This window comes from Sabethes cyaneus, chromosome 1 (assembly GCF_943734655.1).
Source record: "Sabethes cyaneus chromosome 1, idSabCyanKW18_F2, whole genome shotgun sequence".
NCBI classification, from domain to species: Eukaryota; Metazoa; Arthropoda; class Insecta; order Diptera; family Culicidae; genus Sabethes; species Sabethes cyaneus.
In genome coordinates this window covers 156,384,096-156,406,609 of record NC_071353.1, presented here as the reverse complement: position 1 = coordinate 156,406,609, position 22,514 = coordinate 156,384,096, and the positions used below count along the sequence as shown (strand labels likewise).

The 22,514-nt window shown below is 39.2% G+C and overlaps 1 protein-coding gene across 5 annotated transcripts in view; it reads right to left on the bottom strand.

Moving 5' to 3' along the window:
• Positions 1–22,514, bottom strand: part of LOC128745358 (protein gone early) — a 337,621-nt gene that overhangs the window by 101,345 nt on the left and 213,762 nt on the right. For all 5 annotated transcript variants that reach the window (XM_053842410.1, XM_053842407.1, XM_053842412.1 and 2 more), the window contains exons 3-4: positions 11,331–12,457; positions 11,080–11,270 (exon numbers count right to left, since the gene is read on the bottom strand). In XM_053842410.1, the coding sequence (XP_053698385.1) occupies positions 11,080–11,270; positions 11,331–11,802 (663 nt within the window). In that variant the 5' untranslated portion in view covers positions 11,803–12,457. The remainder of the gene's footprint in view (positions 1–11,079; positions 11,271–11,330; positions 12,458–22,514) is intronic.

The window sequence follows — 22,514 nt, the reverse complement described above, 5'->3', positions numbered from 1 at the left end:
TTGGATTTTTTTTAATTGAAGTATTTGCTATCAATAGAAAATTTCATTAAGCGGATTAGTGAAAGTCAGTTTTCTGATTTTTGTCCGCCTGATATCTCATAGTGCATAGGTCACAATTGATTTATTTTTAGATTGGACGTTTAATTTGGAAAATATGAGTAATCATATGTAACACAGTAAAATTTACAATAATGTATAACGATTTTAACCAAATGAATCAGATTTCAATTATTGTAGTATCAAACGAGAGGTCTTAACGCTCTGAACATAGCTGCCAAATTTGATGAGAAATGGTCTTACCGGTCAAAAGTTATTTGATAAAAATTGGATGAAATTGCTTAAGAAAACTTTGCTGATATTAATCAAAGAGAATGCAGAGCGGGGCCAAACCTCAAAAGCACGAGCGTAAAAAAATCATGATTTTTCAAAGGGGGGGGTGTCTTTAGAGAAGTTTATTAAGTGCATCTTTTTACATTATTAGGGTGATCGAGAATCCACCTATTACACAAATGACACAAATTTTTGTTTTTTAGTGCATCCAAAACATAAAGTGTCTTAACAAAAGTTGTAGAACATAGTAAAATAGGCAACTTTGCTGAATACATAAACTGTCTATCTCTTTGTAGTTGCGAAATATATTGATTTGTTTAAAAAAGGGCTTAAGAACTCTACTTTGTAAAGTCGTCAAATAATGCAATTTCGTAATTTTTTTTTCAGATTTTGGAATTAAAGTTGAGTGTTGTGTTTTGTATTTGAATATGTATTTTGGAATTTTTGGGTGCAAAAATAGTGATTATTATACTGTTGGCAACTGAGCGCGTGAATGCTCATTAGAAAACACTTGCTTTGTGGAAATCAACGGAGTATCGGAGAACGGATCTGAATGATGATTTCGAAACATAAGGTGAATACCTAGATTATTTCCTAGTGATAATTGAAAATTCGAAAATTATCAAAATGGCGGTCTTTTTTTAAAATCGATTTTTTTTTCAACTTTCTAGCGTAGCGTTCCTCCTCAAATCTCAATAACTGATCAATAATTTTGCATACAATTTTTTATTGCTTTCGTTAGAAAGACATGTCTTCCACTAAGATATTCAGTAAATTAAATGCATATGCATAGTATATTAAATACGCATTTATAATATACTAGCTGACCCGACAAACTTCGTATTGCCACAAATTAACCTGTGTTGTACATAAATCATGAATCTCGGATGATCTTTGTCACTATCTCGAGTTTTGCAAGCCCCCCAGTGGGCGGCGCCTCCGACGGCGGGTCACCGGCAACACTCGCGACCGGCTCGTCCTGAATGATCTAGTGTTACTATAGATAGTTTTTGTGGTCTTGTTATTGATTAATGTTTTATGGAAGAGTCTCGAATTTGTCGAGTTGGATTAGTTTTTGAGTTTCGCAAAAATTTCTGTTTTATTTGTATGAGAGTCCATATCCCCCTACCACAGGGGTGAGAGGTCTCTAACTATCATAAAATAAATTCAAGACTCAAAAATCTCCTACATGCTAAATTTGGTTCCATTTGCTTGATTAGTTCTAAAGTTATGAGCAAATTTGTATTTCGTTTGAATGGGAGCCCCCCCCCTCCTAAAAAGGTAAGAAGTCCTAATTCATCATGGGAAAAATGGTTGCCTCCAAAAACACCCACATGCCAAATATGGTTCCATTTGCTTGATTAGTTCTCGAATTATGAGGAAATTTGTATTTCATTTGTGTAGAAGCCCCCCCTCTTGAAGTGTGGAAGGATCCTAATTCACCGTAGAAAATATTTTTGCCTCCAAAAATCTCCACATGCCGAATTTGGTTCTATTTGCTTGATTAGTTCTCGAGTTATGGGGAAATTTGTAATTCATTTATATTGGATCCCCCCTTCCTAATGTGGGAAGAGGTCCTAATTCATCACAGAAAAAATTCTTGCCTCCAAAAACACCTACACGCCAAATTTGGTTCCATTTGCTGGATTAGTTCTCGAGTTATGAGGAAATTTGTATTTCGTTTGTATAGGACCCCCCCTCCTAAAGTGGGGAGGGGTCCCAATTCATCATTGAAAAAAAATTGTCTCCAAAAACACATACATGCCAAATTTGGTTCAATTCGCTTGATTAGTTCTCGAGTTATGAGGAAATTTGTATTTCATTTGTACAGGAGCCCCTCCTCTTAAAGTGGGGAGGGGTCCTAATTCCCCATAGAAAATTTTCTTGCTCTCGAAAACCTTCACATGCCAAATTTGGTTCTATTTGCTTGATTATTTCTCGAGTTATGAGGAAATATGTATTTCATTTGTATAGGAGCCCCCCCTCCTAAAGTGGGGAGAGGTTCTTATTCATCGTAGAAAAAATTCTTGCCTCCAAAAACACCTACATGCCAAATTTGGTTCCATTTGCTGGATTAGCTCTCGAGTTATAAGGAAATTTGTGTTTCGTTTGTATAGGAGCCCCCCCCCCCCTTTTAAAGTGGGGAGGGGTCCCAATTCATCATAGAAAAAAAATTTGTCTCCAAAAACACACACATGCCAAATTTGGTTCCATTTGCTTGATTAGTTCTCGAGTTATGAGGAAATTGGTATTTCATTTGTACAGGAGCCCCCCCTCTTAAAGTGAGGAGGGGTCCTAATTCAACATAGAAAATTTTCTTGCCCTCGAAAACCTTCACATGCCAAATTTGTGTTCCATTTGCTTGATTAGTTCTCGAGTTATGAGGAAATTTGTATGGAAACCCCCCTCTTAAAGGGGAGAGGAGTTATAATTCCCCTTATAAAGAGGGGAGGGGTCTCAAATTACCCTAGAATAAATTCTTGTCACCGAAAACACCCACATGCCAAATTTGGTTCTATTTGCTTGATTAGTTCTCGAGTTATGCAGAAATTTGTGTTTCATTTGTATGGGAGCCCCCCCTCTTAGTGGGGGGAGGGGTCTCTAACCATCACTAAAAACTTTCCTGACCCCAAAAACCTCTACATGCAAATTTTCACGCCGATTGGTTCAGTAGTTTTTGATTCTATAAGGAACACAGGACAGACAGACAGAAATCCTTTTTTATAGGTATAGATGACACAAAGTTAACAAGAGTTGATTTATGTTTCAAAGACTTGCCGATTTCTAACTAATATGACAAATAAAATGGTATAACAAAGGTTCCTTTCACCAATAGGTCGATTTAATCGGGTTTTTGATTAATTTTTGATTAATTTTTTGGTCCACTTATTGCTGAATTTTTTGGTCTAATGTTTGGTACAGTTTTGTTTCATTTATGATGCAATTTTGTTTTATTTTTTGGTTCATTTTTAAACCATTTTTTGGTCTATTTTCGGGTTTATTATTATTTTCGGGTACGTGAAAACCAAATCTATTTTTGCTTTTAATATATACGTTATTATTTTCCATTATTATTCTACGAAAACAAAGACCGAGGAAAGGAATTTTTTTTTGGCCGATTTTCGGAAATTGCACTGTTTATTCCCATTTCTATTTAGTGCTAGAAGCGTTAGCCCAACTCGTACACTCAAAAAAAAATCGACACGTCGCATCCACGTGAAAAATCATGTAAACTTCTGTACAGCAACTTACGCGAACTTCATGTACTAGTTAATGGGAAAATTGATAAAATTTACCGGGATCGCACGTAGACTGGTTAGTATGAGTGCGAGTTATCAACAATTCACGCGAATGTTAGATGAAAAGTTTGATGGATGAGAATTATCTATGTTTTCACGTAAACTTGACGTGCTGATTTTTTTGAGTGTACACTCATTTTTAGTGTTTTCAGGCTAAAGAGCCCACAGACAATTGATTTTATAAAAAAAAAATTAACGCATAGTGCATTTTTTGGTTCGTTCTTTAGTTCATTTTTGGTCCATTTTTAATCCATTTTTGGTCTATCTTCGGGTGTATCGTTGATCCACTGTTTGGTTCATTTTTTTAATCATTTTGGATCAAAGTTTTTTTTTATTAATTTTTTGGTTTATTTTATAATTTATTTTGGTCCATTTTTCTGTCTATTTTTAGTATAGTTTTATTTATTTAGTTACTAGCTGACCCGACAAACTTCGTATTGCCACAAATTAACCTGTGTTGTACATAAATCATGAATCTCGGATGATCTTTGTCACTATCTCGAGTTTTGCAAGCCCCCCAGTGGGCGGCGCTTCCGACGGCGGGTCACCGGCAACACTCGCGACCGGCTCGTCCTGAATGATCTAGTGTTACTATAGATAGTTTTTGTGGTCTTGTTATTGATTAATGTTTTATGGAAGAGTCCCGAATTTCTCGAGTTGGATTAGTTTTTGAGTTTCGCAAAAATTTCTGTTTTATTTGTATGAGAGTCCATATCCCCCTACCACAGGGGTGAGAGGTCTCTAACTATCATAAAATAAATTCAAGACTCAAAAATCTCCTACATGCTAAATTTGGTTCCATTTGCTTGATTAGTTCTAAAGTTATGAGCAAATTTGTATTTCGTTTGAATGGGAGCCCCCCCCTCCTAAAAAGGTAAGAAGTCCTAATTCATAATGGGAAAAATGGTTGCCTCCAAAAACACCCACATGCCAAATATGGTTCCATTTGCTTGATTAGTTCTCGAATTATGAGGAAATTTGTATTTCATTTGTGTAGAAGCCCCCCCTCTTGAAGTGTGGAAGGATCCTAATTCACCGTAGAAAATATTTTTTCCTCCAAAAACCTCCACATGCCGAATTTGGTTCCATTTGCTTGATTAGTTCTCGAGTTATGGGGAAATTTGAATTTCATTTGTATTGGAGCCCCCCCTCCTAATGTGGGAAGAGGTCCTAATTCATCACAGAAAAAATTCTTGCCTCCAAAAACACCTACACGCCAAATTTGGTTCCATTTGCTGGATTAGTTCTCGAGTTATGAGGAAATTTGTATTTCGTTTGTATAGGACCCCCCCTCCTAAAGTGGGGAGTGGTCCCAATTCATCATTGAAAAAAAAATTGTCTCCGAAAACACACATATGCCAAATTTGGTTCAATTCGCTTGATTAGTTCTCGAGTTATGAGGAAATTTGTATTTCATTTGTACAGGAGCCCCTCCTCTTAAAGTGGGGAGGGGTCCTAATTTACCATAGAAAATTTTCTTGCTCTCGAAAACCTTCACATGTCAAATTTGGTTGCATTTGCTTGATTAGTTCTCGAGTTATGAGGAAATTTGTATGGAAGCCCCCCCTCTTAAAGGGGAGAGGAGTTATAATTCCTCTTATAAAAAGGGGAGGGGTCTCAATTCACCATAGAATAAATTCTTGTCACCGAAAACACCCACATGCCAAATTTGGTTCTATTTGCTTGAGTAGTTCTCGAGTTACGAGGAAATTTGTATTTCATTTGTATAGGAGCCCCCCCTCCTAAAGTGGGGAGAGGTTCTTATTCATCATAGAAAACATTCTTGCCTCCGAAAAAACCTACATGCCAAATTTGGTTCCATTTGCTGGATTAGCTCTCGAGTTATAAGGAAATTTGTATTTCGTTTGTATAGGAGCGCCCCCCCCACTTAAAGTGGGGAGGGGTCCCAATTCATCATAGAAAAAAATTTTGTCTCCAAAAACACACACATGCCAAATTTGGTTCCATTTGCTCGATTAGTTCTCGAGTTATGAGGAAATTGGTATTTCATTTGTACAGGAGCCCCCCCTCTTAAAGTGAGGAGGGGTCCTAATTCAACATAGAAAATTTTCTTGCCCTCGAAAACTTTCACATGCCAAATTTGGTTCCATTTGCTTGATTAGTTCTCGAGTTATGAGGAAATTTGTATGGAAACCCCCCCCCCCCCCTTTTAAAGGGGAGAGGAGTTATAATTCCCCTTATTAAGAGGGGAGGGGTCTCAAATTTGGTTCTATTTGCTTGATTAGTTCTCGAGTTATGCAGAAATTTGTGTTTCATTTGTATGAGAGGCCCCCCCTCTTAGTGGGGGGAGGGGTCTCTAACCATCACTAAAACCTTTCCTGGCCCCAAAAACCTCTACATGCAAATTTTCATGCCGATTGGTTCAGTAGTTTTTGATTCTATAAGGAACACAGGACAGACAGACAGACAGACAGACAGACAGAAATCCTTCTTTATAGGTATAGATTGCTTTTAATGAGGCTTTCAACCGGTAATTGTTCGCTCCAACCGGTACAGTTTTAATCCATTTATGGTTAATTTTTGGATCTATTGTTTGGTCTATTTTGTGGTTCATTTTTTGATTCATTATTTGGCCCATTTTTGATTCAATTTGTGATGCATTTTTGGTACAGATTTAGTCTATTTATAAGGTAGTTTTTGGTTTATTTTTTGGTCGGTTTTTATTCCATTTTATCGGGTTTATTTTTCATCTATTTTTCGTCCATTTTTAATTTAATTGTTTGGTTAATCTTTGGATTCATTTTTCGATTCATTTTTGGCCCTTTTTTTGATCTTTTTTGGTAAGTTTTTGTCCATTTTTGGCCGTCTTTTTGGTACATTTTTGAATCCATGTTTAGATTAATTTTTTGTTGCATTTTTGATCCATTTTGTGGTTCTTTTTTTGATTCATTTTTGGTACATTTTTGGTCGATTTTTTGCAGCATTTTTGGTCAGTTTTTTGGTCAACGTTTCGTTCCATTTGATCCAATTTTTGTCTATTTTTCGTCTATATCTGGTTCATTTTTTTTTTGGTAAAATTGTTGATTTATTTCTGGGTTCATTTTACAGTCCATTTTTTGATCCATTTTGTGGTCAATTTTTTGATCCGATTTATGGTTCATTTTTTGATCCACTTTTTGATCCATTTTTTAGTCCATTTTGTGGTTCATTATGTGATTCATTTTTCTGATCGAAAACAGACACTGGTGATGCCTGCAAGCCGTAGGCGAAATACGTACCTGTTTTGTCGTAAATAAATTTAATAGTGGAATTCTATTCTTAATTTATAATTCATTGTTCTGGTCTATTTTCGGGTTTATTTTGAATCTACTTTATGGTCCATTTTGATTTAATTTTTTTGTCAATTTTTTGGTTCATGTTTTGCTGAACTTTTGGTCTATTGTTTTGTACAGTTTTAGTCTATTTATGATGTAGTTTCTGGTTTATTTTTAGGTCAACTTTTAATCCATTTTTGGTCTATTTTTGGATTTATTTTTCATCCATTTTTTGATCCATTTTCGGTTTTAATTTTTTGATCTATTTTTGGATTCACTTTTTGATTCATTTTTGGCCCATTTTCGGTCAACTTTGGGTACAGTTTTTGGTCCTTTTAGAAGCATTTGCTGGTCCTGCTTTTGGATTAATTTTTTGTTCCATTATTGATCCATTTGTTTGTCTATTTTGTGGTTCAATTTTTGGTCCATTTTAGCTCTATTTTTTGGTCGATTTTTTGCGGCATTTTTGGTTAGATTTCTGGTCCATATTTGATTCCATTTTGATCCATTTTTCGGTCTATTCATGGTATATTTCTAGTTCATTTTTTTTTGGTAAAATTGCAGATTCATGTTTGGATCCATTTTACAGTTCTTTTTTTGGTTCATTTTTTGGGTCCATTTTATGGTCCATTGTTTGATCCATTTTTTATGCCACTTTTTGATCCATTTTGTAATCCATTATATGCTTCATTTAGTTTGAAAACAGACACTGACGAAGCCTGCAAGTCGTAGGCGAAATACGTACCTGTCGTCGTAAATTAATTTAATAGGTGAATTCTATTCTTAATTTTTAATCCATTGTTTTGGTCTATTTTTGGGTTTATTTTTAATCTATTTTTTGGTCCATTTTAATTTAATTTTTAGACAATTTTTGGTTTATGTTTTGCTGAATTTTTGGTCTATTCTTTGGTACAGTTTTAGTCCATTTATGATGCAGTTTTTGGTTTATTTTTTGGTCAATTTTTAATCCATTTTGGTTTATTTTCGGATTTGTTTTTCATCCATTTTTTGGTCCATTTTCGATTAATTTTTTGATCCATTTCTGGATTTACTTTTTGATTCATTTTTGGCCCATTTTCGTTCAACTTGGGGTACAGTTTTTGGTCCTTTTAGGGCATTTTCTGGTCCTGGTTTTGGATTTGTTTTGTTCCATTTTTGATCCATTTTTGGTCTATTTTGTGGTTCAATTTTTGATTCATTTTTTGATCCAATTTAGCCCTTTTTTTTGCCGATTTTTTGCGGCATTTTTGGTTAGATTTCTGGTCCATATTTGAATACATTTTCTTCCATTTTTTGGTCTATTCATTGTATATTTCTAATTAATTTTTTTGGAAAAATTGTAGATTCATGTTTGGATCCATTTTACAGTCCCTTTTTTGGTTCATTGTTTGGTCCATTTTATGGTCTATTTTTTGATCCATTTTCTATGCCTTTTTTTGATCCATTTTGTAATCCATTATATGATTCATTTAGTTAGAAAACAGACACAGACGAAGCCTGCAAGTCGTAGGCGAAATACGTATCTGTCATCGTGAATAGGTTTAATAGTGGAATTCAATCGTGAAAAAAGTTTTCTTTGATTTCAAGTAGAAACTATAGAAAAAAAACAGCAATAAAAACAAAAACGGGATAAAAAGCGGAAAGGGCTGAAAGGGCACGGATAAAAAAGAAAAAGGAGAACAAATAAAAGGGTATTTAGAACAGAAGATAATGAAAAAGTAGGCTTAATTACAAAACGTGTCCACGACAATGGGCTTTCTGCTGATTCACATGAAAATTTTACAATTGACAATTATTTACCACAGCTGGTTAAATCAATGATTCATTCTAATCAAACGGTTTTATGGAACATAGCAGCACCTAATTTTATTGTGACTACAAAAAATGCCGACGGAATGTACCCAAAACCGCAACAAAAAAGACCACAAAAACAGCAAAAACCGCCGAAAATCCGTTGAAAAATGACAAAAACAGAGGTCAAAAATGGCGAGCAGATGATGAAAATACGATGAAAAGATGGCAAAAGACCATGAAAAATAATAAAAATACGATAAACATATGACAAAAAGACGGCAAAGGGATGACAAAAACGGTGATAAGACGTCGAAATGACAAGTCAGTGTAAAAAGAAACTCTAGTAATCTCAGAAAACAGTACCCATCTAAATCAATTTACACTTTTCAGCAAAACTAACAAACACTTAGTATTAACAAGCTTTAAATGAAGCCCAAATGTTAAAATTTCATTTAAACTAAAATTTGACTAAATATAGCCTCTTTCCTAATATTGAAACGAAATTATACCCTTTTTTCGGTGATAAAAATACACCGCAGCGGTGGTAAAACTACGATTTTTTCTTCCGCAAAGCCTGGCAATGCTGTGATGCGTGATAGAGGCCTTCGGGCGAAGGAAAGTCAGTACTATTTAATTGAAGGTGACTGCAAGTTTTAATTTTCCTCATTTTGGCCAGGTTAGCTCTCTGTGCAGTATTTTAACGAGCTTTTCTGAAAAAAAAATGGCTTGATGGTTAATTTTTTGTATGAAAATGTACATTTTTTCGTGTTTCTATGATTTAAGGACACAATAGATTTGCATTTTTTATATTTTATCTAGGAAGCAGAGATTTTTCTGCATAATTTGTCAAAAATTCTGAGATTTGGTCCTCAATAGCCTTAAATCGGTATAGAACACTACAGAGGTTTATAAGATGTGAAATTATAAAAACCGTCTATTGGCAAAAATGCGCAAAAATGGTTTTGTGGACCACCATAATTAAGACGAGGGCACGGCTAAGCACCAAACAAAAAAAAAAAATAGTTCAAAATTGTCCGGTAAAGTACACAAGATTTTAACGAAAACGGACAGCTTTTGAATATCTGTAATACTTTCTATCCATGGAATTGCTTTGCTACATATAGGGATATTAGATAATGGAAAATGGATAGTTTGGTACATCTCCCCCTTTTGGGAATAATGATGCAGTCAGTTTGAAAAAGAGATGTAACGAATTCCATCGGTCATTGTTACTTCTGTGCTTCATTAAACCCATCTGTTTTATAAGAATCTAAATAAATTGGAAATAAAAAAAACGAGAATTTCGGAAATGTTTCGAAATAGTTTTAAAGTAAGACATATTAACTAGAAGATGATCAAGATGGTCGTCCACCTTAGCATTACATTCGCGTCTTTGCATGCTTTAGCATGTTATGTCCCAATTTTATTTTCTGTCATTTCCCACACCCGCTCAAAAAACCAGGCTAAAGTCGAAGCAACACGGCAGGCGAGCAAAGAAATTCGATTTCCGCACTGCACTGGTGCCGGTGTATGTGACCGAGTTTGTCTCTGACTCCCATATCCGGAAAAATGGTCCACGATTTTCATGTATGTGCATGTATAATATTCAATCTGGAGAAAATGCGACAGCGCAAATTGCCGGGCGGCATAGGTGTCTCGGTCGAAACAGTGTCATCATGAATAATCAAACAATTACCCTTTACCTAGATTTTGGCTCATTTGCAACCGACCGACCGACCGACCGGGGAAGTCGAATGACGGTCAACCGGATGGAGACCGGGCTACTGGCAAGGCGAAGACAGGTGGGACGAATGCTATTCAACCAAAACACATACACACAAACACAGCGGAGGAATCTAAGTGGAAAACATAAATAAGAGCTACAATTTTTTGCGTCTGTCCAACCAGCGGCGATAGAGCAGACACGTAGCCACGACAAATCTTTCCCATTACAGCTTTATCAGACCGGGAGTGTCTCCTATCAGTGGAGACAAATCTTGCAGTCTTCCGTGGACCGTTAGGTCCACCAGCAGCAGCAGCCAGCAGCAAGGAGCAAGATCGAGGTGAGAATTCTAATGCATTATTCATTGTCCGGGATCAGGATTTGGAACAAATAGAAGAAAAAAAAACCATTGTCGCATTCTTCGTTTGTCGGCAGCAGAAAAACTTGTCTGCTAAAAAGCGCAAAATGGAAATGCGGTTGCTTCCGGTTTGAAATATTCATACATGCAATTTCGAACCCTCTGCGAGGAACCTTGAAATTGCAACTTGTCTTTCAGTTTTTTTCGCATTGTACGAAAGCGGAAGGAAGCGAGGGAGACAATCACGGTTGACCCTGGCTAAGTGCGAGCGAGTATGAAAACATCATCAATGGGGCTTACCTGTTTGCTGGCTTCCAAACATTCCGCTTCCAGGCAAACTTCCTTCGTCAGATAGCTGGGCAACCGAGGCCAGAAAATAGCCAACAGAATGACGGTCAGCAGCAGCAGCAGGATCACCAGGATGAGCGAAATAAACGGCCGTTCCGATTTCTTCGAAACCTCGAACGTCGTCAGTACGCTGTTGTAAGTGGCTGGAATATATTGGATTCAGTTGAGTATTTTTTCGTATTGAATAGACGAAGTAATCTTACATTTGAACACATTCTTGCTTTTGCTTTTGTTTGATTTGTGCAACTGTAATCCACCGTCTGCCAAATCGATAACGGAAACTCCTGCCGGACCATCCTGCTGACCCTTCAAATCACCATTCTCACCCTCCGGCTGGACACCGCTCCCTCCGCCACTGTCAACTCCTATATCCGTCACACCCAACCCTTTCACTACCTGCGGCACTTTATGGTGGACCTGTTGATGCTGATGATGCTGCTGCTGCTGCTGGTGTTGTTGCTGTTGCAAAAGCAGCTTCGCTTCGTCATCGCCCGACGACGAATCCAGGCTCTTTTTGTGCACGGACAGGCCCTTCTTGCCGATGGCATTGCCTTCGGCGGAGAACCGACCCGACCGGTTCCCGTTCATGTTTCGCCGCGGTGGATCATCCCCGGACCCGCTTCCGGCTCCTGCTGCACCTCCGATAGCACCACTTTTGGCGGCATTCTCTGCCATTTTGTAACGAGTTTTTTTGAACTTCAAAATTTTGAACCACCCGTTCTGGTTCCACTTTCGCAGGGACCACAACAGCAGCACACAGACAACGACCGCCGCCTGCGGTTCAGAACACTGGCGGGGTCAAGGTAGCACGCAACTTTCACACACTTTCCGGAATGCACGCCGTTTTTCTGTTTTAGATTTGAAACCCACGACCACGACCACGACCACGACACGGGCGCTCTTCTCGCGCAACAAGCGAAATTTCGCACTCAATCAACACCGCCGTCGTACAATAACAACCGCAGCAAAGTCGACGGTGAACGATCCGTCATCCATCTTTTTGTTTTAGCGCACAACACCGCGCGGCCGGTTGGAAAACATCAACCACCACCAACCGGCAAAACCGGCCGGGTCCGTCCCCGCTCCGAACAAAGTGAGTTTCCTCCGTGAGGATTACTTTGTAGTCTAGGGCGGGTAGCTAAACTTTCGGTTTACGAATAATACGCGTGATGCGCGAACGGGAGGTGATGCTTAGTAATAATTTTACGATGCTACTTAAGCTGGATGACAGATGTTACGTGTTTTATGCAGTACACATACACTCGGGCACACGGAATCGTGTTCACACGCGGATCACACAATCGTCGAAAGAATAATCAGTCTGAATCATCTGAAAAGAAAGAGAGGGACAAATTTTATGACATGGTTCGACATGGAATAGATATGTAAATTGTGTAGATAAGAAGATAAACTAAATTTGTGAAGTTGCCGAAAGTAGCATGCTTTTCGCTTTGATTTGAATTAAAATTTTCGAGCAAAAAGATCGGGGTTGTCGTCCAATGTTACCTTTACAATACATTCATAAAAACAGATAAATTTTTCACTTTAGTTTTCGTTATTACAGGCTCTAAGTAAGTTTTCGAATATTCAAATAATTTTTACATACGGTGTGGTGGTATGAGCGTTGTTCCATACGGCGATTCAGCATCGTTTACTTTCGTGCCTCGCTCGTTGCAAAAGCAATCATTTTCTGACGGTTTTCAGTTGCATTTGGCAGGATGTTTTTAATTTTTATGCAATTCAATGGTTCAAAAGTTATGAATTTTTAAAGAAGGAAAGTTTGGGGTTAAACGACTAATCTAAAAGCAAATTAATTAGTGACTTATGAGGCTATACTACCGTTCAAACAAGACTAACAGTGCACAATTCGGATAGGCCATCTCTGAGAAACGTTCGACAAATCGACACCTAGTAAAAAGACATCTTTAAGCCCAATCCTGTTGAAAGCCGTAACCTTCTTCACCATACATTCCCCGAACGGAAGGTGTAAAATTTTATTCTAAGACCATTTCCAGATAGTATTTTTCATTCACTTCCACGCCCTTTTCAGTAAATAATAGAGGAAGTTTCCCTCTCTTTGAAATGTCTCACCGTGCCATGACCGTTGATGAATTTTGGAATCGTGGTACATTCCGTTTGTGCTTTGGAACGTCAATGATCGAAACCAACCACAACCGATCATTTTGAGCATGATGCGCGGTGTTTGAAGAATAAACAACTTCTCATCAGAATAGTTCACTTCCGAAGCACCGTGCCGACAGAGCAGCAGTTTGCATCTTTCCCGCCGTTTGTGTTTTGTTACTTCCGTTAATGTACGGATTTTACGTTTTTTGAATGCTTTCATATGCAGATCCATTTTAAAAAATCGACGAAGAGTTTTTCTTTTAAAAATCAGCTGAACTTCCATTTTCCGTGCGGACCCGGTCGCAACTGCAACGAATTCATTCTCGAACAACCTTTTTGACCTCTGCAGTTCTCACACTTCGGTTTCTTTCGGTTTTTGTTTACGGTTTTCAACAGATTCCGTCTCAACAAATCTTTTTAGTGTATAGTATGCAATTGTTCTTTTTATGCCGAGATGTTTGAGGTCACGAAAAATGGTGCCGCTTGCAGCGTCGTTTCGGAATTTATTTATTATCAACGACCGTAACTCAAACTCTGGTACGTGCACACCGAACGAAACACAATACGAAGATGAAAATACGTCAAGTATGACTTAAGTCATGATGCCACACACACATGGTCTTAGTTTGATTGTATTAATTGTATATGCCGCTGCAAGCATAAAATGATGTTTGTTCGAATATATGTGTCACACTGTAGACGATAGGCATAATGTATGGTAGGCCTAACGCACGTTAGGTAATCGCCGTCAAATTCCAAGCGGTCCAAACGACTCAGTCTAAAAATGCGTTGCAAATAGGATGAGTCGGATCACATACGAATGGTCGAATCACGAATAGCCGAATGCCATTGAAAATATTCGCGGCCTCGACCTGCACAAATGTTGGGTATATACTGTCCTTACTCACTACCGCTCATTCCTACTCAACCTACCGTTCGAATCCCCACTCCAATTCCCGTTGAAGTCCCCGTTCAAATATCCGTTCCAATCCCTGCTCTAATCTTTGTTCCAATCACCGTCCCATTTCTGTCCCGTCCCACCGTTCAAATGTTCGTTCCAATTTCTATTCCGAATTCCGTTCCAATTTTTGTTACAATCCCTGTTCCAAATCCGTTCCAATGCTCGATTCCCAATCCTAGTTTCAATCCTCCGAACTTGGAACGAGGTTTTTAACGAAAATTGAAACCGGAATTGGAACGGGGATTCGAACGGGAATTGGAACGGGGCTTGGAACGAGAATTCGAACGGAGATTGGAACGGTGATTTATTTATTTATTTAGGTCATTGCAAATTATTTTCAAAGTTTTTGTCTCCCCGTCCTTCAAAATTGGCTGTAAAAATCGGGGGGCAAAAAAATTGGTAAACTTGAGTAAAATTTTTTTGTATAAAATCAATTATCTGTGGGTTTTACAGCCTAAAGAACTCTAAAAAAGAGTGTACGGAGTGTTAACGCTTCTAGCACGAAACAAAAATGGAAGTACAAAAATGTAGCTTCCGAAAACCGGCAAAATTTTTTTTGATTTTGACTTTATTTTGGAAGATTTTTGCATAGAAAATAACAACGTATATATCAAAAGCAAGAATAAATTCGGGTTTCACGATTAAACTTTTTTTGCGTGATTAAAAAAATCTTTGTTTTTTTTCGCACCTCTCCCCCCCCCCTCAGGTGTCTAGCATCGGAAGGACAAAAACTTTACAAAAATATTTGTAATGGCCTTATTAGTCGTCAAACAAAATAGACCACATATATAACACATTACAATAATAAAATTACAATTATAAACTAGCAATTTGGAACAGAAATTAAACTAACTCTAGAAAATAAATATTTCTTAAGCGCTCTTTTGTTCATGGTAATATCAATATTTTCACAGTATAATTGAATTGAAATTGGGCTTGAAACGGTGATTGGAACTGAGACTGGAACGTGGATTGGAACGGAGATTGAAACGGGAATCGGAACAGAGGTTGCAAGGGAGATTCGAACGGGAATTTGAATGGAGTTTGGGACGGGGATGGAATGGGAATTGGAACAGGGATTGGGACGGCAGTTGGAAAGGGGATTGGAACGGGGATTGAAACGGGAACTGGAACGGAAATTGGAACAGGGATTGAAACGGGAATTGGAACGGAGATTGAAATGGCAATAGCAACGGAGACTGGAGCGGGAATTGGAACGGGAATTGGAACGGAGATTGAAAGAGAAATTCGAAAGGGGAATGGGACGAGGTTCGAACGGGAATTGGAACGGGGATTTAAGGGGATTCGAACGGAGATTGGAATGGGGATTGGAACGGGGACTCGAACGGAAATTGGAACGGGTATTCAAACGGAGATTGGAACGGAGACTGGAATGGAGTTTGGAGTGGAGTTTGGAACGGGGATTGGAACGGAGATTAGAACGGGGATTGAAATGGGGATTGGAACGGGTATTGGAACGAGGATTTGAACGGAGATTAAAACGGGGACAAGAACGGGAATAGGAACGGATATGAGAAAGATTGGAATAGGGATTGAAACGGGGATTCGAACGGGGATTGGAACGGAACGGAGATTTGCCGGGGATTGGAACGGAGATTGGAATGGAGATTGGAACGGGGATTCGAGCGGATATAGGAACGGAACTGGGATTCGAAGAGTTTGGGACGGGGATTAGAACGGAGATTGGAACGGGGATTGGAAGGGAGATTGAAACGGGGACTGAAACGGGCATCGGAACAGAGATTCGAACGGGGATTGGGACGGAGATCGAACGGGAATTGGAACGGGGATTGAAACGGGAATTGGAACAAGGATTAAAACGGATATTGGAATGCGGTTTGGAACGGGAATTTGAACGAGATTCGAGAGGGGATTGAAAAGGGAATTGAAACGGAGATTGTAAAAGGGATTGAAACGGAGATTCGAATGGAGATTGGAACGGAGATTCGATGGGGGATTGGAACTGGAATTGGAACGGAGATTGGAATAGGGATTGAAACGGGAATCGGAACAGATATGGGAACGGAACGGGGATTGGGACGAAGATCGAACGAGAATTGAAACGGAGATTGGGACCAAAATTGGAACGGGAATTGGGACCGGGATTGAAACGGGGATTCAAACGAAGATTGGAACGGGAATCGAAACGGAAATTGGTACGGGGATGTAAACGGTAATTGGAACGGAAACTCGGAGATTGGAACGGCGATCGGAACAAGAATTGAAACGGGGATTGGAACGGGGACTCGAACGGAGACTAGAACGGAGATTGGAACGGGAATTGAAACAGGAATTCAAACGGAGATTAGAACAGACTGGATTGAGGATTCGAACCGGAATTGAAACGGGAATTGAAACAGAAATCGGAACGGGATGTGGAACGGGAATTTTAACGGGGATTGAAATGGGAATTGGAACGGAGATTGGAACGGGTATTGCAACAGGGATTCAAACGGAGATTGGAACGGGAATGGGAACGGAGAATGTAAGGGGGTTTAAACGGAGATTCGAATGGAGATTGGGACGGGGATTCGATGGTGGATTGGAACTGGAATTAGAAGGGGGATTGGAACGGAGATTGGAATATGGATTGAAACGGGAAGCGGAACAGACATGGGAAAGGAACGGGGATTCTAACGTGGATTGAGAACGAGATCGAACGGGAATTGGAACGGGGATTGGGACCGGAATAGGAACGGGAATTGGGACCGGGATTGAAACGGGGATTCAAACGGGCATTGAAATGGGGATTGGAACGGAGACTGGATTGAGGATTCGAACAGGGATTGAAACGGGAATTGGAACGGGAATCGGAACGAGAACTGAAAGGGGATTCGAACGGGGATTGATATGGGAATTGGAACGGAGATTGGAACGGGAATTGAAACAGGGATTCAAACGGAGATTGGGAAAACGGGAATTGGAACGGAAATTGTAACGGGAAACGGAGATTCGAATGGAGATTAGAACGGGGATTCAATGGGGAATTGGAACGGGAATTGTAACGGGGATTCGAACGGTGATTGGAACGGGATTTGGGACGGGGGTTCGCACGAGAATTGAAACGGGGATTGGAACGGTGATTTGGAAGGGGGACTGGAACGGGAATTGAAATGGGAATTGGAACAGGAATCGAAACGAGGATTTGAACGGAGATTGGAACGGGAATTGGAACGGAGATGGGAACTGGGATTGAAACGGAGATTCGAACGGAGATTGGAGCGGGGATTGGAACGGGAATTCGGCTGTTCCAATCTCTGTTACAATCACCGTTCCAATAATTTCACAATTTTTGAACCACTGAATCGGTTGTAAATTATTTTGGAACCAAAATTAAAGGTATTTTAATGAGTTTTTCAACAGAAATGTTGAACTCGGTTTAAAATTTGTTAAAAAAAAATGAAAATAGGATTCGTGTTAGTATTTTCAGTTTATTAAGCGGTAGCCTGAACAAAATTCATGAATTATGGTGAATTTCTATTTCTTCGAGACGAGATTTTCATACCAATCGGCTGGATAACATTTAATGAATATCTGAGTGCATTTTGGTCTTAATAAAACGCTATTAAATTTGAGTTATAGTCGCGAGAAATGATGAGGCTCCTGCGGCTATTTTTTATTGTAATGTCGGTGTGGTTTGAATTCCTGGCAGGCCAAACGCGCCTGTATGGTACTAACCATAACAGTTATAAAGCAATCCCTCCAATAACTCAATGGGTGATACTCAGCGCGTATGCCCACCATAATTTATTAGTTGAGCAATTAACGATAAAGCTGATTTTTGGCATATTGTTGTGATTTATCAAAGGCTTATCGCCTACCAAAAACCAGTTACATCTATTGGAAGAAATCTGAGCAATTGCGATGAGCAAACAGCACCACCCGAAAGCCTATTCGGTGGATTGCTGATACTTCAACAGCAGACCAAAAGGGAGTCGGATGGTTTATGTGCCGGTGTTTTTCAAGTGCTGCCTACATACCGGTAATATATAATGGATTATTGAGTCTAAATAGTTTCGCAGTGATAGCACAGCTTGCTTCTTCGTCCATATGTACACTAGTGCCAGACGCAAGTGGTTGTCACTCAAAAATAACTGTCTTCAATGGTCCATTGATTGAGTATGGATTTTTACTCAATTTTTTCCACTTCGATAATTAACTACAAAGGATGCATCCGGCAAACAAAATTGAAAACTGTTGCTTTCCAAGAAGTATTAGAAGAGTGTAATGCTGTTTTTTAAGCATTACATTCCTTGAAATCCATGTTTCTCCATCCAACCAGTGATTGGGCCAAATTGTGAAGCTAAAGCGACCATCAGCGACCGAATTTTGGTCGTTAAAATCGTTAAAGGCCTTTTACATGCTTTTAACTCAAATGGAACTAACCAAAAAGAACAAAGAATAACTGTGAAATTAGAAAGAAAATAGATACCAAAAGAACAATACCTATTGTATGAAAGATAACCCATGTATGATTTGGCAATTCAAGTGCAAAATTGCAAAATTTGAACGATCCACACTAAGTTGTCTGAGTAGAAAGTTGCTCCCAAATCATTACACTTTCTTCAATAAGGCTTTTTATCGAACCACAATTACAACAGTTCTTATTAGTGCTATTATTATCATTAAAACCTTGTACAAAGTAGAAAGCATGTTTTAAAATTCATCTCCATTGAAATGTGATATTTAGACCGGTTTTATAGTCTTTCATTTTATAAGAAAGAAGCAAGCCAACAACCGACAACCGACCGATCCTTCTTTGCTCATTTGTCAGTGCCCGGGCTGAGAGTTAATTTTAAAAACATCTCTCGGCTGCCTCGGCTTTGTTTGGCAATGGATTTCCTTTAACGTTTTCCCCTCCAGCGCTGGTGCCTCGCCCTTTCACTGCCTGCTGGAGCAGCAGGAAAATGGACCACTTCTACATGATAAGTGGCACTGCTATCGGCATCGACAATCTCGTCAAGTGCCATTAATATCCATAAACGATATTTTTGAACCTACTGCCTACTGGCGGTGGTGGAAGGATGACTGCCGCGCGGATGATGTTGTCAGTCGGTTTGGGGGCGGCCGGCGGTGGCCAGTAGCGCGCCAAGCCAAGCCAATGTGTGTGCGGTGGCGGGCGGCGGTTGCCAGTAGTGTAAGGAAAAACCACTTTCCATACAAAAGAAGCGCACTGACTGGACGAAAAACCAGATTCACCAGAGATCTGGAGAAGAAGAAAACCGGGTGCGCCGATGGAGGGCAGTGATATACATTGACTGTGTAACTGCATCGGAAAATGACGACGCCGAGAATGATGTACCAGAAGGCCTCGCTTCTTCCTTCTCTGCTGAGAGCTAGGGTAATAAACCATTTTGTCATGTTTGACTTCGTTTACCAGCGAAGGATGCTTCCCGATGCCATAGCAGGGGGGAAGATACTGCCGTTAACCTTAATTACTTACTCTTTAGCCTGCTGCTTGTGCAAGGCCCCCGTCGTCAAAGTTGAGAATAAAAAGTTAATGAAAACAGACTACAACCGAGAAAGTGAATCCCTTTCATGCACAAGCATCTGTCGGCGAGATTAACAGGTTCTGATTGGAGTGAAGTAATTAACTAATTTATTGTGCAGGCCTCATCGACTGTGCTACTCGTAATCTTGCATCAAAAGTTGGTTGATTTACATATTTCATGTGTTTTTTTTTTGTTGCTAACTCTTGACGTACTTACAGATAGAAATGTTGAACAATGTTAACATTGAAATGACAATTACAAATTAACGGCCGGACGCTTAGACGCTACACAAAAAGGATTTCCATTGTAACACACAATCCGGAGCCGTGTACGACAGCAGTCACTCGGTACAATTTTCCACAGGATTATGTTTACATTTTGATTGTCACTGCCAGCTGGTGGCGAACCAGCAATCACAGGACGTTTCTATGTTCTAAATCCCGTTTTGAAAAGTGTCACAGAAAATCACGTTCAATTATATGTGCGTTACCGCAAACGACTGTGTGGCCAGATATGCGCGTTACATCCAATCCTTCCTTACGAAACAGATGTTCCAGCAGTCTCCCACTCTCCCGTGCACGGATCGTCCAATCTTTGAAATAAAACGACGCAATTCCATCCTGGCGCAAACTACGCCGTATCAAACGGCGAGCCCCGTCTTAAAACGCACTTTCCTTAGACGCGTGTCGGCTTTTCCCCTCCGCTTCCTCCGCCGGGTTATTGGTTTCGTCCTATTATGTCAACGTAGCCTCTAGTCTAGAAGGCACACACGCGATGATGTGCTTCGTTCGGATGCACGAAACGCGCGTCCCCTTCTTTATTTTGACGACTTATCTCCTCTGCAGCAATTCTGCATTCACAGAATAAAGACGAAGGAAACAGACGGAGCAGACGGATTGTGGTTTTGCTGCCCGACGATTTTGTACGGATTCCAGTGTGCATCTGTTGTGAGCAACCACATTCCGAATCGATTCGAAATCCTTTGATATTTAGAGTAGTCATTGAAGGTCGATAGTTTCATTGCTACGTCAAGCAATTCTCGTTAATGAAATGGTTTCCTCTTTTCTTTCGTAAGGATTCCGTGGGATGGCAAAATGTAAAGCGCTTTAAAAATAAACATCCAGCTTGGAATGAAATCAACATTATCTTTGAAGCAATCTTGGTGGAAGACTGATTTTTATGTTAAGAGAAAATCAATAAATCTGAGCAATCAAAAGTATTGGTAATTATATTAACCTAGCAGCAATTAACTTTCAGTTTGATGAGGAAAATGTAGCTCCCTTGAGCGAATAGTGTTGTGTTTATAGATATGAAGTTGAACCATAAATTATCGAGAATCGATTTCGAATTATTTGAGATCCTTATCGGTGGCTTGTTGCAGAGAAGTATCGCATAATGCATCTCAACTGATCAACATGACTAGTGGAGTTGTAAACGTGAACATCAAAGCTGCGTTTGATCGCGTTGACTACACCGTACTGCTAACCAAAATAAAGCATCGCGGGGCGCCTCTGCTACTTTTATCCGGTGGTTGAGATCACTAACGTGCTCAGACATAAACTGAACTCTCGGGCATCCGACCTTTCTGCCTGGCGAAACGGGGACGGCAATCGTAGGAGGGCTATAATCTATATCACTTATCACATAAATGCTGCCCGATTGGGTTTACATCTCCAGGTTTTCGGGGAACAATTTCATTTAAAATCAAAGTTGAAATCGGATTTAACATAGGATATTCAATTAGACTTGAATTTGGCTTAATTTGAACTTCAAGTAATACTTCAGCATCTTTGGCTTGAGCAGCACGTTCAAACGTAATACTTCAAACCGCGCATGGATTCGAAACTAGGCACAAAATTTTACTTGAAATTTAAATTGACATTTTTCGTTTTATTCTCTCTTATTTATTTTTTCTTTTTCACAGTTCCGTTCTTTCACTTTTCTGTATCGTTTTCTTGGTTTTTGTTCATGCTTTGCTTCGGTTTTCCTCATTTTCTCTTGTTTACCTTTTTTCTGTCCTGTGTTTCCTGTTTCATTGATCCGTTTTTCGTCGTTCACCTGTCCGATTTTCCGTTCCGTTCCGTTCCGTTTTCCCTTATATTCTTTACTAATTTTTTGTCGTATGACATTTTTATATTTTATTTCTCTTTTTTTGCATTCAGTTTTCGTCTTTTTCTAACTACTTTTCTCTTCTTCGTTTGTTTCGGGTTTCCTCTTTCTGATGCCTTATTTTTCCTTCTTTTCTGTCTAGTGGGTTCTGTTTTTGGTTCCCTTGTTTCTCTTTTTATTTCCGTTTTACATTTCTTTTTAATCCATTTTTCTCTTTTTCTTTATTGTCCCATTTATCCCATTTTACTGCTTTTATATCCCATTTTAACCTGTTTTTACCTTTGTTATACTATATAACAAAGGTTTAGGAATTGGTCGAAAAACACGAAGTTGTTCCAAGGCCTGGAGGGCCGTGTCACATATACCAATCGATCAGGTTCGACGAATGAGCAATGTCTGTGTGTGTGTGTATGTGTGTATGTGTGTGCGCTTCAATTTTCAATCGCCTATTTCTCGGAGATGGCTGAACCGATTCGTCTGCTATTACTTTTATTTGAAAGGTATTATTACCTAGTATATCACTGTTAAATTGTTTCGTGGTCCGACTTTTAGTCTAAAAGTTATAATCAAAAATTACGTGACACGATTTTCTCCGGAACCACATAACCGATTTCATCGATCTTAGTACCAAATGAAAGCTCTTACTATTGCTAAACTTCACGCCAATTTTTATTGAAAAC